Source organism: Cebidichthys violaceus, unplaced genomic scaffold (genome assembly GCF_023349555.1).
Source record: "Cebidichthys violaceus isolate CVI_PGR_0920_01 unplaced genomic scaffold, fCebVio1.0.p SCAF_35, whole genome shotgun sequence".
In the NCBI taxonomy this organism is placed as follows: Eukaryota; Metazoa; Chordata; class Actinopteri; order Perciformes; family Stichaeidae; genus Cebidichthys; species Cebidichthys violaceus.
Genome location: NW_027176539.1, coordinates 1,442,428 through 1,460,442, shown reverse-complemented (window position 1 = coordinate 1,460,442; position 18,015 = coordinate 1,442,428). Strand labels below are relative to the sequence as shown.

The window sequence follows — 18,015 nt, the reverse complement described above, 5'->3', positions numbered from 1 at the left end:
CACAGGTTATGACACCGAGGCTACGTTCAAGTTTTTTTTTATTTATAATTTCAGCACATACCTTCTCATGCAGATCAAGTCCTCTGGGTTTTTATATTTAGAAGAATTAATTCACATCTCGGTGTCATATTTGACACAAGGATGTCACGTCTGCTCACCACAGCACACGCCACCGGCTCCTTTTTTGTTCCTTTTGTCTCCCTTAACCCACAAAATGCACAGAAATCTCAACGTTGGCGGACCTTCAGCCGCTGGCCTCCTGCCCCAAACTGAAGCGCCTCGACCTTCGCGGCAACCCCGTCACTCAGGTGGCCGACGTGGAGTCGGAGCTGGCGGAACTGCTGCCCTCGGAGTCAGACCTCCTGCTCTGATCGCCGTTGTTGTCGTCGATTCGTCCCTCGAATTAGTTTGCGAAAGAAGCAACCGGGTGTTTGTTCAGTTCGCTCCGCTTGTTTGGAGAGACTGTCAATCACTCCGATCCCCCACAGAGGGCCTGAAGGTCTGACGGTCTGACGCCTTCGGGGGGAACCTGTCAGAAAAACCTCTTTGACACCTTCAACAACATGTCTAGATGTATGTGAGTGAGTGAGCGCTTGATTCTCTATGTTGCATTTCTTTCTACAGATGTCCTCGATACAACATGCATGCGTAGAACCCTGATAACTCGGCGTGCAGCAATGCTGGCTTATTGCTTCTGTGAGCTTTAAAACAATCGGATTTGAGAATTGAAGCTTCTGACTGACGTCCAGAGCATTGAATAGTTCACATACATTTGATATAGCATTTGTACATTGTGTCACTGCCTTTCATTACAGCCTCTTGTTTCTTGTGATGTACAAGTTTTTACTGAATGCACCTTAATTTTACACCCGTTCATGAGGTGGTTTAAAAGATGAGTCAGTCGGCTTGTTCATTTGTTTGAGGTTTTTTTTTTATGCGGTATATTAGACTTGTTGTTTATTACTCTTGTGTCAAAGCATTTTTCTCAGGAAACCCTTTAGACGAGACCTCCCTTTTGGGAGTGTCTAACCAAATACAAGCTACCTGGAACTTCATTTGAAAAAATACCACACCTTTTTGGCTCATAACTCAAAAACAACAAGAAAACGAATCCATCTAAATGATTTCAGCTGTTGCTTTTATGGCGAAATAAGTGACCTGACTGCTGTCAGTGCAGCGGGAGGGCGTGTCAGTGCAGCGGGAGGGCGTGTCCTCACCGCGTCCTCACCTCACAAGTATTTAGAGGTCTGAACTCGTAGTACGTGAAACACAAAGACAAAGCTTCACAGAAGAGTTCTTCCTCCGGTCTGCTCGGTCTTACTTCTTCTGTCGTTGGAACTGCGTGAGTTTGAACCAGCTGTTTTCACACCTGTCTGTGTCTGTATGCAGCCCGATAGATCGGCCATTTGGTTTGTGAATTGACGTTGTTAAACTTGCATGCAAACTTCTCTCCTGAGCAGAGAGCTCTCAGATTTAATGCCCAAATAGTTCACTTGATTTATGGGAGAAGGAGACGGAGTTTGTGTGCTTGTCATGTCAGGATTATGCAAATAATAGTTTATATTTCATGCATGATTAACAAGACTGTTCTGAACTGTTCCCTGAATGATTCTGCTCTCACAACTGCATGTCATGACATATATTTTTTATCCCACTATTTTACTGGAAGGAATCCTTTTCCTTCACAAAAAACATGCAATATCTCACTTCTGACTCTGTTGGGAACAAAAAGGATTATATCTACTAGAACTAGAGTGTTTGTTTCGAAAAATTAAACAAGTAATTTAACTTACAAAATCAAAAGGAGGAAAAAAAATAAAATTAATCTCAGACAATACAAATTTGAGAAAAATTGTCTAAAATTAATTTTAGACAATAAAAATGGTCTTTTTTCCAAAATACATTTTCTTGGAAAAATATGAATTCCTCAAAAATTTTGAAAAATTAGCAAAAGTCAATTCTGGACTTAAATACTGCAACAAAGCTGGTATAACGTGGCCTCACACGGGGCACCAAAATGTTGGCGTGTTTTAGTTATCAGCATATATAAAAAACTAAATTATTGACATCAATAATTAATGTCAGTAAGATTATTAATAACAGGGCACCACCCTGCAAACAGGGACCAATAACCAAATTATAAACTAAGTCACATAATTAGTATTCACTCACAATGTCAATAGTCAAAGTACTATTACGCATTCAGAGTGAAAAGTGAAGGTTTGAGTTCAAGCAACAGACCACATATCCAGCTATCCAACTATATATATCCAACTAATATCTAAAACTCACAACAAAACTATACATTTATGAGCACGCTATCTAAAATCAACAAACGGTGGTGAGAGGGAGAGTGTGTGCGTGTGTGTGTGTGCCTGTATTGAGGGCCAGTGCCTTTATGATGAGTGCAGTACCAAGTTTCCTCTACCAGATGGAGACACAGATGGAAGGCTGTTTGCTGCTGGAGGAAAGCTGTGTGCAGCCTGCTCTTCTATGCCATGCTAATGCATACAAAAAATGCACTCATAAAAGATCGAGCGAAATTGGAGTAGCCATTAGCACAACTTCTAATTACAACACAGAGACATGATTTATGGTTATGGTTGTCTAAAGTGAAGTCTATTTATTCTGTCCTTTGGCTACTGGAGCAGTGAGTTTTGGTCTTAGAGTTTTAAGACTGTTGGCATCAGTGTGCTTATTTATTTGCTTGATGTTGGAGTTGTGTTTCATTTAGGGAAGAATGTTAATCATGAGCTGTTAGCCGAGCTTATTCCCGTTATGTGGATATGCAGGAAGACGTATGTTGCTACATGTTTAACACGTCCTTATCTGATGATTGTTGTGCGAGTAAAGCATTACATATAATGGGGATTATGCAATCATATTTTAAAAAAACAATTAACTATAGTCAGCCTAGATTACGTAAGTAAAAATGTGCAATCAGAATATAGTTAGGATTACTTACATTTGTCTTACTTACTATAATTATAATATACGTTTATGTCAGCATGTTTAATGTAAGGTATATGATTTGACCAACTGTAAATATGTTCTCCTGTTTATCAAAGTAAGTTACTCCTCTCAGGTTGCCAGTTTTGTTAATGGTGATTTATATTTATAATGATTTATGGATAATTGAGTTTTTATTGCTTTTAATTTACATTGAAAATGAAAGACGAACATTTAGAGTAAGTGCTCCTCTTGGGTTAAAGATTAAAGTCCTACATGTGGACTTTGATTAAAAAACAGTAGCAAAAATAAAGTAAAGAAAAGAATCAGCATCACATGTTGTCGAATACACACAGTACACTTGTAGTTTGTGTCTTTTTGTTCGGGTCATTTGATTCGTACATACAGAATATGCTAATTTAATTTAATTCACATGGAAAATGTTTTGAGATGTTTTAAGACATGAAAAGGATATTTGTGGAACTACATCCTTTTTTTAGTATAAGAACTATTTTCATTTGTTTAATTTTTAAATTATCTAAAAGTATTAAGAATGTTAAAATCGTTAGATAAGTAAATTGTTTAATAGTTAATAACTAGACTAACGATAACTAGACAACAAAAGTAGTTTTGTTGTCTAGTTATCTGAAAGTAATGGTTGAATGATAAGCTAAAGCTTAAAGATAAATTGTTAAAATAGTTGTATAAAAGTAATAAAGAGTGAAATAGCTAAAATTAATTATTATTAAACAGTTTAAATAGATTTAGCTGAAAGTTATGAATTTGAAACGGCTAAACGTAAAGAAAAATGGTTGAAGATAAACAAGTTATAAATAGTTGCAATAAAACTACAAATAATGACTAAAAGAAATGGATAAATTGTTCCAATGTCAAGCTTCTCTCCTAGTGGTAGTACAAAATGTTAACTTGACTAAACGGACAAAAACACTGATGGTTTCATTGTATTTAAACTAGTGCTGGGCAGCTATTACAATTTAAATTTTTTTGCAATTAATCGCAATTAATCTCATTGTTATGCACAAAGTTCAATAATTAATTTAGAAGTAGTGTATTGTGCACCTTTATTTTAAAAGTACTGCTATGTGAACAAAAGCTCAATAACATTTGGTTTGAAACTTTAAACAGATCAGGTTCTTTTTAACAGCAGTATTCTTTACACAGTAGCAGTTATATTTCTTCACTATCTGTGCTCAGTGTGCTGACTTTATTTGAAACGTTCCACTGCTGTGCAACATGAATAAAATGTTCCGTGCACGTTTCAGCAAAATGTGTGTCTTCTGTTTTCATGACAGTCAGAGCATGTCAACGCAGCTCCCACTGTTCATCAATATAATGCACCGTAACTCAGAGGTGACGACGGTTACCCGGCGATGTCCGGTAGTCTCCGGTGAGAGCGACGGCCGGTGCGCGTTGTGACTCTGTCTCTTTTGTAGTCCTCTCCTTTTCATACAACTCGTGTGTTCTTCTGGTGACGGTGCGTCTGGAGGGAGGCTCCTACGTGACGTCATTCATGATCCTGAGAACGTTCCTCAGACCGACGTCTTCTCAACACTAGTCGTCCTGCAGTTTGTATCTCTCCACTTCTCTGTGGCGTCTGTTGGCTTGTCTCTAATTTATCTCTACTTCTCCACACGCTGCATCAACGTAGTGATGAAGACTCCTCCACCGCTGCCAGTGACCAACGCACTTTAAAAATAATAATAAAAAATAAAACTGCGTTAACGTGCGATAAAATAATTGTCGGCGTTCATTAATAAATCTGTTAATGCGATAATATCGCGTTAACTTGCCCAGCACTAATTTAAACATTAACAATATCACTTTTACGTAATAAATAGTGTTAAATATCATCTGGTGTGGAATCAATTCAAATGGACACATTGGAACATGATGGCTGGCAACCACTTTAATAAATCAATAACTTTTAATTTTGAGCATTCACAAGTTAATCATTTCTTTTAGGAATCTTTTAGGGTGGACTTTCATTTTAACAATATGTGCTTGTTTTGTGATATTAATTACCAAAAGATGAAGGACTCAAATCAAAAAAATGTCTTCTTGATTTAGCTCAGCTGTACAACGTACGAAAACCAACAAATTAAATGAAAGATTAGCTCACTGATGTAGTTTTTTATTAAAGAAGACGACCTTGTGAGCTGTTTTTAAAAATGGTGTCTTTCAGGAAAACCAATACATAATCAATGGCGAAGCATTTGATTTTCACCTTTTCTCTCAGGATGCCTGTATCAATCAGAGACAGATCTGCAGTGGGTCGGTTTCCATCCGTTACTCCCATATTTTGGGAAGACGAGGAGGAAGAAAAGGAAGAGCCAGAGGAAGACGATGCTGAGGAAGAAAACGCGTGTCGGCGGTGGCTTCGTAAGGTCTGCCCGTGCTGCTGTCCCAAACCCAACGACGACGACACCGACATTTTGGTCAAAAAGATCGACAAGCCGGGAAAAGAGGACGGAATAAATGGCGAGAAGCCGGTGACGGGCGGCAGCCAGCTTGATGGTAACTGACGTCTCAGAGAACTCACGATTGTGTCATCAAACAAAGTAAATGTCAGCCATGAGATTGGCTTCACCCTATTTGGTTTTGTGTCGTTGTTTTTTTTCCCTCAGAACTTCTTCTGAATGTCCAATCTATAGACCTGATGAAGAGCAAATCGGGGGAGAATCGCACAGAGCACCACACAAACCTCTTCCAAAGTGATGACTTCATTATCCGCAGAGGACAGACTTTCCTGATGTGGATTACCTTGTCTCGACCCTTCAGCCCCGACACGGACAAACTTCACCTAGAGCTTAAAACAGGTTAGTCCTCAACGGAAACAGCGTGGTGCTTGTTGATTGGGAATTTGAACAGTGAAGTTCACCTCTACAGGGCGTCCTCATACTCAGTAAGATATCTTAAGAAAATTTTTTTTCTTGGTGCACTCTCCTACGAATGTCCAGCAGCATGAGCGATCTGTGCGCCTGAGAAAAGCCCCTGCAGTGAAGAACCTGTTTAAGCAACAACATACCTGGCTACAACTAGGAAAAGATTGTGTTTTTTTGGTTTTCATAAGTTTGTTTGTTACGTTAAATAAACACGTTTGTTACTTTGGCAGATGGTGTTACGCACACAGATAGGATATAAGAAGTAGATGTAGTCATTGTAACGTGACTCATTGACTTGTGGACTGATGTTTTGAAGCCTCGAGTTCGGTGATTTCGCCATCTTAGTTTACGGCCGTCGCCATGTTGTTTTTCTTCGCAACCAGTGAAAGGAAGTTACCATATGTGGAGGAGTGATGTAGAGACGCTGTATATTGCTCTGGCAGCTGCAGTGACCTGTCAATCACTGTGTAGCCCCGCCCCTAAAGCATCCCCTGCTTTATGGTCTGTTTGACTCTAAATGGAGCATAATGTACTAAATGAACATCATGCTGTATTGAAGAAGACTGTAAACTAGAGATTGAGACCATAAACTCATGTTTACAATGTTTACTGAGGGAATAAATCAAGAGAGAAGTAGAGTCATTTTAGACTAGACTTCTATACAACCAGAGGAGTCGCCCCCTGGTGGACACTAGAGAGAATGCAGCTTTTAACTCACTTCCGCTGCAGCTTCACTCTGCAGAACCGGAGGTTGCCGCCTGGGTGTTAAGCCTCGTTTCCACACAGTTTTGTTTTGTCTCAATAATGCCGTATGTTATCCGGAGTACGCCCCCTTGCGTTCGCCCAAGGAAATTCATCTGTTTACTGATAAAAACGCAACCGCAGGCATGGGAGAGAGATTCATTTTGTCTTTCTACAATATGCAAGTATTAACAAAGGTTGAACATCCGGTAAACAATATAATTTGGCTGGCAAGATATATATTCAAATGTAGATTTTGAAGACCTGTTTCTTAGAAACAAAATGAATTGTCTTTGTGAAACGCTGCATAGGATGCTTGGTCCTCTGTCTGCACAAATGTGTTCAAACTTATTGAAAAGAAGTGCTGCAACTATATGAATAGTATGAATAGTTTTGATGTGAAATATTCGCGTGCGAGTGTATCTTTTTTTTGTCATTTATTCGTCGCGGCCTTAAAGTGACATTCTCGAAGATCATTCCTCTAAATAAATGTCTGTTAAGTCACTTTTCTATCGCTGAGGTAACACAAGGGTGATGAGTCAATGCTGATGAAAGCGTTGCAATATTTATACATTTGCAGTGTTATGAACTGTGGCTGTGGCAACCTTCTCCATTGTATACACACAAATAATGGAACTATGCGCACAATTCTAAATCAAGCAGGAATTACATGTGAAGGATTGACACAGTCAACGAGAACAGCCTGACCTCTGCTTCCCATACAATGTTATCATGTTTAAATGATTGTGAATAGACATCAGAATAAATAAAGACGGAGACTTTCACAAATGGACAAGAGCCACGCTCATGAATACTTATTCAATTGATCGAAAGTTTCCCACATGACCGACCTCTGATCTTAAAGAGGCCAAGTGTGAAACTGGATGCATGAAATCCAGCCTGAGCCTCCGTGAAACCCTGAGCAGCGTAATCATGTCCTCCCTCTTTACCAGGCAGTCGGGGGAGCAGAGAGGCGATGGGTCGACGGCTGTGGGAGGAAACACATTCAACAAGTTTTGCTTTTGTATGTGTGTGTGTGTGTAGTATCTAGACTCTGTTGCATTTGTGTGTGAGATACATAGATTTACAGATAGAGAAGGAAGAGAGAGGGGGTTACTATTGCTATGGTAACAGTTCTGGTTGCTATGATCCAGGGAGAGAGTTTTTACGGATGCCTCGAGTCCTCGACCCTCTAACTAAAAATCCAGTCTGCTGACCATTGACCATCAATGCTGCCTTTTGCGCTCTCTCTCTTTCTCTCTCTTGTTCTGTCTCTCTCTCCCTCTCTCGCTCTTTCTCTCTCTCTCTCTCTCTCTCTCTCTCCCTCTCTCGCTCTTTCTCTCTCTGTCTCTCTCTCTCTTGTTCTGTCTCTCTCTCCCTCTCTCGCTCTTTCTCTCTCTCTCTCTCTCCCTCTCTCACTTTTTCTCTCTCTTTCTGTCTCTCTCTCTCTTGTTCTGTCTCTCTCTCTCTCGCTCTTTCTCTCTCTGTCTCTCTCTCTCTTGTTCTCTCTCTCTCTCTCTCTGTGTGTTGAAGGCAGAGATGAACACAGACCAATATAGATCCTGCAATTATAGCTGTGTGTGATAACAAGTGAAGCTTGGGGATAATAATTACGACGTCTCTTTTACAGGAAGACTTGTGCATTAAAATGTGACCTTATGTTCGCTACTCAAATGTGTACGGTTCAGTGAACGGCTGCTAGTTTTGCAAATAGAGTAGCTGAAATAATGGAAGTAAATTAAGTTTAGATTTTTTGTTTATTTAGAAACAGTATATTGTCCACAATGTGGTGGGATAACAAAACGTTTTTTGTACTCGTAGTAGTGAAGCAGCGTGATTCTGTGGGACGTATTCATTCGTTACAGCGCGGTATTTGTCGTCTTTTTTGTCGGTTTTTTTGTCTTCTAAAATCATTACACCACTCTCCAAATGGTGGATATTTCATATCAAAACAGTTTAACGGGAGAGAGACACTTTTCTCTGCACATGATCTCGGTTCAAACTGTCAGGGCAGATTCTTCGAGTCTTTCCTGTTGCTGGGGCAGAAAATGTAAATTTGCTCCTGAGGGTTAAAGGTAGAAAAACAAGGGTTTATCCCTCCTGGGAGCATGGATGTATTGCCTCTTAGATCGTGAGATGTGGTGAGCGCAAAGGTAATATTCTATGTGGGATTTAGGGGCCTAACTATTTCATGGCTGGGGGCGGTGGGGTGTATAGCCGTATATTTAATGGACAGATGTGACAGCAGCTTCAAACTTGTCATCTAACGCGCTGTAAGAAAGCAACAAAAAAAAGCTTTCCCATCATTATACACTGTTGCTGGGTTCATACTGAGTACAGCCCAATGCTTTAAATCAACAGGCTCCTTTCAGATTATAAAATATTCCACTCAAGTCTAAATGCAGCCCGAGGCAAAATGTGCACATTTTGCCTGATTCTCACGCAACGGGAAAATAACAGGAAGTCACAAACAAAAGCAGGCTTCAGCTTGTTGGCCGGTGCGATGCATAGCACGGCTGGTTCACTTCTTTGGAGGCATACTTGGAGGATTCTGTCGTCCACACGCAGCCATTAGTCACTCCGTTCACATAAACATCTCACGGTGAAATTGCAGCATAGTGAGTCAGTTCTGTTAAGACACGCATGATAGCAACGCTGCCAGAAGTTTTGTTTACACTCGGGGGGGGAGGGCTCTATAGATGGAACGCGAGCTACGCTCAAAGGCGCATTGTTCGTTTGGAAGCGAGAAGTCAAAGAGTGATATGAAACGCCGTGAACCAAACTCTGCAGAGATGATGTGTTTTTGTTGGCGATTCCCAGAAGTTATTCTTGTTCGCTCCACAAAAATCCACTGTGATTCTTCCACTGGATTTTGGATTATTTCAGAAAAAAGCTAAACGTGTGTGCGTCACAAACATTACGACACTCACACGTTTTGTTCAACGAGATAATAAACGCCACTTTTATAACTTTTGAAGCATGAAAACAATCTGCAGAAGGGTATAAAGGCACTCCACCACGATCACATGACTTCACGTCGCCACCACGTCTGACCAATCAGTGTTTGAACTTCACCTTTTAGCATCGGCTCAGCTTGCTACGAACATTAAACCGAGGTGGTACTAAAAAAAACGTCAGCTAATGGAGAAAATAAAACGGAGCGAGTTGAGTCGAGTAGCGGCGTGCTGCTCCGGGCGATAGATCAGCATTGTTCATTGTTCAAACAGCAAACTGCTGCCAGAGTTTTTTTCATTAATAAAGCTACTCTGAGATGAATCGCTGTCACAACGTGTGTGTGCGTGTGTGTGTGTGTGTGTGTGTGTGTGTGTGTGTGTGTGTGTGTGTGTGTGTGCGTGTGCGCGCATGTGCCTTGTCAGGACATTACGTTGTCCCAAACATATCCCAACAAGATAGGAATGCAGGTGTGGCTCATATTAATGATGAAATAAACCCAGCGACTGAATTCATGAACTGTGCGCTGCTTCTTCTCCTGTTTGGGTATGAAGAACAGCTTCCAAGTGCTATATTCCTTCACAAGTGTGTCCTCTCACCTCCGCAGGGCCACTGCCAACGGTGTCAAAAAGAACCCACGTGATCGTCCCCCTGGTGGAGGAGTTGAAGGACAACCGTTGGGAGGCTGCCGTTGTGAGACAGGATGACAAAAAGATACTGCTGTCGGTGAATTCTCCTCCCACGGCCGTCATCGGCCGATATCGACTCACCGTGGAAACGACTTGTGCAACTGGCCAGGCTGTCTCCGCGCATGACCCGGCTAATGACGTCTACCTGTTGTTCAACCCCTGGTGTGAAGGTAAACACTGGATTTAAAAAAATAGGACGCATATAAGGTTGATGTCTCCGGTTCATATTCAGGATGTGATCAAAATAAAAGAAATGCCAGACGATGCAGTCATTTAACCAAACAGTAACAATATAAAACTGTAATTTTATGCTTTAGAGGTGCTGATGGGTGATTTCTCTTCTGAGCTAGGCTAGCTGTTTCCTCCTGTTTCCAGTCTTTATGCTAAGCTAAGCTAAGCTAACCGGCTGCTGGTGGTAGCCTGATAGCAGACAGACACGAGACATTAATCTTCTCATCTCACTCTGCATGAGGAAGCATGAGCGGATTATACATAGGACCCATAGGACCAAGACAAAAAGACTTTATTGTTGTTTAGTCTTCCTTTTTGTTGTTTTGTGTCTCTTTGTAGTTGACTTGTGACTATTTGTAGTCTTTTTGTGTCTTTTTGTAGTTGTTTTGTGTCTCCACGTAATTATTTTTATCGTTTTGAAGCTATTTTTGTGGAACTAGCTTTTGTAGCTATTAGATTTCTCCTCCCCGTTTAGAAATCCTTTTTTTGCGATTCTTTGTAGTCTTTTTGTGTTTCTTTGTGGTTGTCTTGAGTTTGTTTCTGGTTGGTTCATGTTTCTTTGAGTGACATTTTGTAGGTAAAGGCCTGGGGGTCCCTGACACTTTTGGCCCCTGAGCCTGTGTCCTGTTGGCCCGTTCAGTGATAAGACTTCCTATATGAAGGGGTGATTCTAAGCTAACGAAAAAGATTCTTAGTTTCAGGTGACTGTACGCTAATGAAAACATAGTAATGAATAGTATATTCCATCTCTGCCAATAGATCCCCTGAAATGCTTCACACTGGCTCTTTAGGAACATGTTGTGCCATGGCCTCTGAAATACCTAAAAGCATCACCTTTAGGTCCCTTGTTAATCTTACTAGCGTTTCATCTCAAAAAGACCACAACAGCGTTCACCATCACTTCCTTAATCTGAAAAACAAGGAGAGATGTAATGCAAAATTAATATTTTCCACCTGTAGTCATGGGCAGGTTGATAAAAAAAATAGTGAGAACAAATAGACATTACAAGAAGATCAGATATTAGAATAGTACAAAATTCAACCTTTCTACCTCCAATACACACAATATTAGACATCTAAAGCATCTCAAATACAGTACTGAAGTATGCAAACACCCACAACAATCGTACAAACAGGTTTGCTGTGTCAGATGGGAGAAAATGTTCTCACTTGTTCTCCATCAGATGACACAGTGTTCCTGCATTCTGAAGACGAGAGGCAGGAATACGTCCTGAACGACGTCGGACGGATCTACTACGGCACGTCAAATCAGATTGGAGTGCGGACGTGGAGCTATGGACAGGTGAGTGGGCCGTTTGACCGCTCAGCGTTTGGTGGACAGAAACTGACCGTTTCCTCTGTTCTGGTTTCAGTTTAATGACGAGATTCTCGATGCCTGTGTCTTTGTCCTGGAGAAGAGTGGAACTCCTCCGTCTGGGTGGGGAGACCCCATTAATGTGGTGCGAGTCATCTCAGCCATGGTGAGACTATTGTTCCACACCTTCGTATTTCTCCCTCATAATGACGGTGGATTCTTCTCCCTTTTGAGCACCACCGCAAACCGGTACATTTAGACAGAAAGGTCTTGGAAAACCTTAAATATGGGCCATAATGTCAACACTTATTAGCAACTATTGGCTGGATCGCCATGACATTTGGTACCGACATTCATTGTCCCCAGAGGAGGAATCCTATTGATTTTGGTGAGCCCTGACTCTTTGACATTTCTGTTTTTTGGTGATTTTTGACTGCCATGATTTGTACCATGAATCTAGTCCAAACATTCTCCTCACTTTTCATCTAGCGCCCTCAGTGGTCCAAAAATGTGTCTAATACTTTGATTTGGGACCAAATATCTATGAAACTATCGACAATCCCATCAGCCTCAACTGTACTCTGTGTTTAGCGGTAATTAGCAAACGTTAGCATGCTAACACGAACACTAAGCTGATGGACTTTTCATCTTTTTGAGCAACTGGTACATTTAGACAGAAAGGTCTTGGAAATGCTTAAATATGTGCTGCTGCTATGATATCAACAATTAAACAAACATTCCCATCAGGATACGTTTCAATAATCCGCCATCATCACATCAACGTTTTTTAATTTGTCCAATACTTTGATTTGGGACGAAATACCGATGAAGCTAATGAAATTGTGCTACGCGCTAATTAGCAAATGATAGCATTTTAGCGTTGTCACTGTGAGCATGCTATAGTATAGTAAGTACAAAGCACACCTTTTATATACTTATTTTGATTGTTCTTATCGGTTCTGTTTATATACAATAGAACAAATTTAGCATAACACAATTTCCACCCCAGAGATCAATTACGTATTTGTGACTGATGTTAGGCAGTTCTAAGCATTTAGCTCAAAGCACCCACATGTCATACAAATACACACGATCAATTGTTTCAAAGGCTTTATTGAATTGAGAGTGAAATATGTATGTTATTAACTAAAGGTAGATTATTATTAAAGCTGTGCAGCAGGGGAACCGAGTTCATAACTCTGAAGTATAATATTCCACATTCTTGATTTATCTAGATGAACTCCCCTGGTGACAGTGGAGTCCTGGAAGGAGACTGGTCAGGAGACTATTCAGCTGGAACCAGTCCATCCGTCTGGAGTGGAAGTGTAGAGATCCTGAAGGAATACATTAAGAACAACGGCAGCCCTGTGAAGTACGGCCAGTGCTGGGTGTTTGCTGGTGTATTCACGACAGGTCAGCTGATTGATGTATTAGCTAGAAATAACATGAAATATAGCATAACTAATAATTCGACCATTAAATGTCTCACAGACGCTGAGCTCTGCTTTCTCTCCAGTTTTACGGTGTTTAGGCGTTCCCAGTCGAACTGTGACCAACTTCAGCTCAGCTCACGACACAGACGTCTCCTTGACAACGGACGTGTACCTGGACGAGAACCTGAACCCTATAGACCACCTCAACGGCGACTCCATCTGGTTCGTCCTGACGCCGCCGTTGTGACGCCGACCTTTTTTGTTTTTCGCTCTCTGGTTTATTAAGCCTGACCTTGCAGTCTCTCTCTTCCCCCGCAAAAGGAACTTCCACGTGTGGAACGACTGCTGGATGGCTCGTCCAGACTTGCCTCCAGGCAACGGAGGCTGGCAAGCTGTCGACGCCACTCCTCAGGAGACCAGCCAGGGAACCTACTGCTGCGGCCCTGCTTCTCTCGCCGCCGTCCGCAACGGTCAGGTCTTCCTCAAACACGACTGTCAGTTTGTGTTCGCCGAGGTTTGTGGAATTAATTAATTAATTAACAATTCATTTTTAACAATGGGAGCACCAACACACACACACACACACACACACACACACACACACGAACACCGACGGACATCCAGAGAGGGAGACAACCTCCTTCTCTTTACCAGCGACAGTCGCCTCTCACCCTTCACTCACTCTGTCAGTCAGTAAGAGAAACAGCTGCCGTGGCAGGTTGTGTCGCAGTAAAGAACAAGTCCCAGTAAACTCAATTTAAACGGCAAGCTGTCAATCTTTCCTCAAACTTGCGGTCATAATTGAATAAATATTGTACTTTACTTTACCTAAAACGATACCTGGATCCGTTGAGACAGTCTATCAATCTCCTCTGCTGCGTTTCATCACCAGGGACAGCACACACACACACACACACACACACACACACACACACACATGTACAAACACAAGCAGAGCTATCCATCAGAATCATTTTTGGAGTAATATATCTATATATATATATTTCTATATATCTATCTATATATATATATATATCTATATATATGTTAGGGCTGGGCAAGTTAACGCATTAATTAATTATCGCCGACAATTATTTTATCGTGCAATAACGCAGTTTTTTTTTAATGCAATACACATGTTGATGTCAGCAAATCACCCAAACAAACGGTGGAGGAGGCTTCATCACTACGTTGATGCAGCGTGTGGAGAAGTATAGATAAACTAAAGACAAGCTAACAGACGCCACAGAGAAGTGGAGAGATACGAACTGCAGGACGACTAGTGTTGTGAAGATGTCGGTCTGAGGAACGTTCTCAGGATCATGAATGACGTCACGTAGGAGCCTCCCTCCAGACGCACCATCACCAGAAGAACACACGAGTTGTATGAAAAGGAGAGGACTACAAAAGAGACGGAGTCACAACGCGCACCGGCCGTCGCTCTCACCGGAGACTACCGGACATCGCCGGGTAACCATCGTCACCTCTGAGTTACGGTGCATTATATTGATGAACAGTGGGAGCTGCGTTCACATGCTCTGACTGTCATGAAAACAGAAGACGCACATTTTGATAAAATGTGCGCGGAACATTTTATTCATGTTGTAAAGGAAGGTATCTCTATGTGTCTATGTGTCCTTCACATATTTCAAGAACCGCAGATCCATGTTGTTTCCCATTTGTTCAGAGCCTTGTTTTCTAACCTTTCTCTCTCTCTCTCCCACTCTTTTGCTCTCAGGTGAACAGCGATAAAATCTACTGGCAGAGGAACATAGATGGGACCTTCAGTCAGATCTACAGTGAGAACAAATTGGTGGGCCACTTCATCAGCACGAAGGCCGTTGGCACCGATGAACGTAGTGATATCACAAACCTTTACAAACACCCTGAAGGTATCGTCACGCCAATGGAGATCACATCCACTCAAAAATGGTGTTCGTACTAATTAACTCAACAATTCTGGTCCTTTTCAGAGTCTGTGCAGGAACGCATTGCTGTGGAGACGGCGTGTAGCTATGGCTCCAAAGCAGAGGCCTACTCCTGTCACGCGGCGAAGGACGTCTCCGTGAAAGTGACCATGGACGGCGAAGGGCCGAAAATGGGGGGAGACGCAGAGCTGACCATCGCGTTGAGCAACGACAGCTCAGAGCAACGCACGCTCATCCTGCACAGCCAGGTGGAAGTCATATACTACACCGGCGTCCACAAGGCCACCGTCAGGAAGGACAAGATGGAACTGGACCTGCAGCCCAACAAAGGTGAGTGGAAAATGGTAAAACTCTTGATGGACACTGAAGAAATCCTAACTCCCATGATCCCACGCTGTTTCACGACGTCGCCAAACATCATTGTTTTGATTGAGAGCAGCAGAAAATTACACATTTTGCATTTAATATGATATATGATTGTATGTTAGCTTAGCTTAGCACAAATACTGGAAACAGCCCGTACAGTACCAGATCTCTAAAGTAATTTACACAATAAATGCTTTGGCAGATGCATTTTCTTTGGAACACTTTTTTTTATATGGATAAAACAAACAAGAAAATTACGACTTAGTGAGTGTTAGAGGTGCAGGTTGGCTGATGTTACATTTGGACAGAAACAGGCTAGCTGTTTTCCCCTGTTTTGCAGTTTTTATACTAAGCTAAGTAGCTATAGCTATACATTTACCAGGCAGAAATAAGTGGTATCGGTATTGTCATGTAACTCTCTGCAAAAAAGCAAAAATACTCAATAAAATACTCTTAAGTTATATTTTAAAAAAGCAATGAAGTTAAGATGGAAATACACTTCTAACATCTTCGGTCTACAGTACAGTATTTGCAGTCTTTTGGCTAGGCTAGGCTAACCGGCTGCTGGTATAGCTTTACATTTAAAAGACAAAAATGAGAGCAGGATTCTCATCTACCTCTCAGCAAGACAGAAAAAAGTCTTAAAGATGGAAACGCACTTTTACTATCTTCTTTTTACAGTAAATTCTTTGGAGTGGAGCCTAAAGTACAAAGACTACAAGGACCAGCTGGTGGACCAAGCGGCCCTGATGCTGACGCTGTCAGGCCGGGTCAAAGAGACGCAGCAGGTCCTCGCCACTCAGTTCATTTTCCGCCTCAGGACCCCAGACCTCATCATAAAGGTGGGCCACACAAATCCTCACAAAAATATTACCGGTAAGAAGATTAAGATATGAATTCTGATCTGATTTTGGGTTATTTTTCTTCTTCTTCACAGCCAATTGGGAAGGCAGTGGTAGGAGAAAAAATGTCGGTAGAGATTTCTTTTACTAACCCACTACCACAGGTGCTGAAAGCGGTGATATTCCACGTAGAAGGACTGGGCCTCCTCACTGCTAAAAAGATTCATTATGGGTGAGGGGCGGGGGAATCTACTTCTTTTAACTCCATCTGTCTCTTCTGTGATTCACACTGTCATTTCCTGTCCTGTCCTCAGAGATATTGGCAGTCATGCATCCGTGTCTCTGACCGAGCACCTCGTCCCCTCCCTGTCTGGACCGAGGAAATTACTGGCCTCATTGGACTGCAAGCAGCTCACGCAGGTTCACGGGGTGACCGACATCACGGTGGAGGAAAAAAGCAATGGCGCCCTGTAGCGATTCGTTCATATGAATTGATTAGCTGTCTCTCTTTGTGGTCATTTTTTAAACACCAGTATTTGCTCCAACTCATCACATTTGAATGTACTTTTGTAAATTGTACATTGAGATCGGGTTTATTTCAATATCAAAATACTGCTGCAGACGCTCTTTTGTTATTCAAACAGAGAGAATTTTAAATCTTGAGTCTGGCGATTGTGACGTTGGAGGACTAATGGCAAAACAAAAAGAAGGTACTCCAAAGCAGAGGTCTTCAACAGGGGGGTCTGCGAAATTTTTGGTTGATTAGACAATTTTTTATTGATTTTTTCCCCAAACATTAATCTGTCCATTATTTTAATAGTTCAGTATTGTATGCAAGATAGAGGCATGTTTATGCATGGCAGTACTAATAGGCCATCACTCATTTTCAATTCCACATTTATGTTTTAAATAAAAACGTCAATTTGAATAGCTTGTATGCATGATTATCATACAGTATGTTTATAAATGGCAGTGGCACGGCCACCCTACTCACTGTACCTTTAAAATAAAAACATGAATATATGAACCTGTGTATTATTAGAATAGCTTCAATTGTTCCTGCTGTAATGTTCGTCACTTCCAAAGAAGGGAATGCTTACTTGTTTATCAACAATATGTATGTTTTGATTATGCCTCTTGAGAGGGTACATTTGATTAAAATATTTCGACGGAGTAAACTCGACTACTAATTGACTCCAAATGAGGAGAGATTGATGCCACCTGGGTTAAAGTGGCACTAATTATAGAGCTCCTCCGTGATTGGCTGCAGGCAGCAGGTGAGATGGTTATAAAAGGTCATGGAAGACCTCATTCTGGTTGGTCTATGTTTTGTATTGGAGGAAGGCCTGTGTGTTTTGTGTACCTGAGGGGTTTCTCTCATTAATAGTCTGCAGAGGACCCAAAGTGATGAACCTGTATGGTTTGTTTCTCTGAATATGTATATTCTTCTAGGAAATCAATGCCTGCATGCTGGTCCATGCTTCCCACTCGCACTACCCACCGTCTTAAAGTTCCACATTGTGATAAGGATTAATCAATGAATACGCATGAGTAGCAAATGAGCTAATTTGATAATTTCAATCTTATTATATTTACATCCCTGCCTCCCTCAAGATTACAATATTCAGTACTTTCTCAGAGCTTTTGCTTGTACATTTGGGTATCT

The 18,015-nt window shown here is 41.4% G+C and overlaps 1 protein-coding gene across 2 annotated transcripts; it reads left to right on the top strand.

Annotated features, from left to right (window-relative positions):
- The first annotated feature begins 1,268 nt into the window (after window positions 1–1,268).
- On the top strand, window positions 1,269–17,517 carry LOC137883852 (protein-glutamine gamma-glutamyltransferase K-like). Of its 2 annotated transcripts, none has more exons than XM_068725519.1 (14): window positions 1,269–1,342; window positions 5,207–5,484; window positions 5,622–5,786; window positions 10,153–10,404; window positions 11,650–11,768; window positions 11,839–11,946; window positions 13,016–13,193; window positions 13,297–13,435; window positions 13,535–13,727; window positions 14,952–15,105; window positions 15,187–15,471; window positions 16,189–16,349; window positions 16,445–16,581; window positions 16,664–17,517. In XM_068725519.1, exons 2-14 carry the CDS (start codon window positions 5,208–5,210, stop codon window positions 16,821–16,823), a joined length of 2,328 nt encoding a protein of 775 aa, XP_068581620.1. In that variant the 5' UTR covers window positions 1,269–1,342; window position 5,207; the 3' UTR covers window positions 16,824–17,517. The 2 variants fall into 2 exon arrangements, with proteins under 2 accessions (XP_068581620.1, XP_068581619.1); XM_068725518.1 differs by having other exon boundaries at window positions 5,595–5,786.
- Window positions 17,518–18,015: the final 498 nt, after the last annotated feature.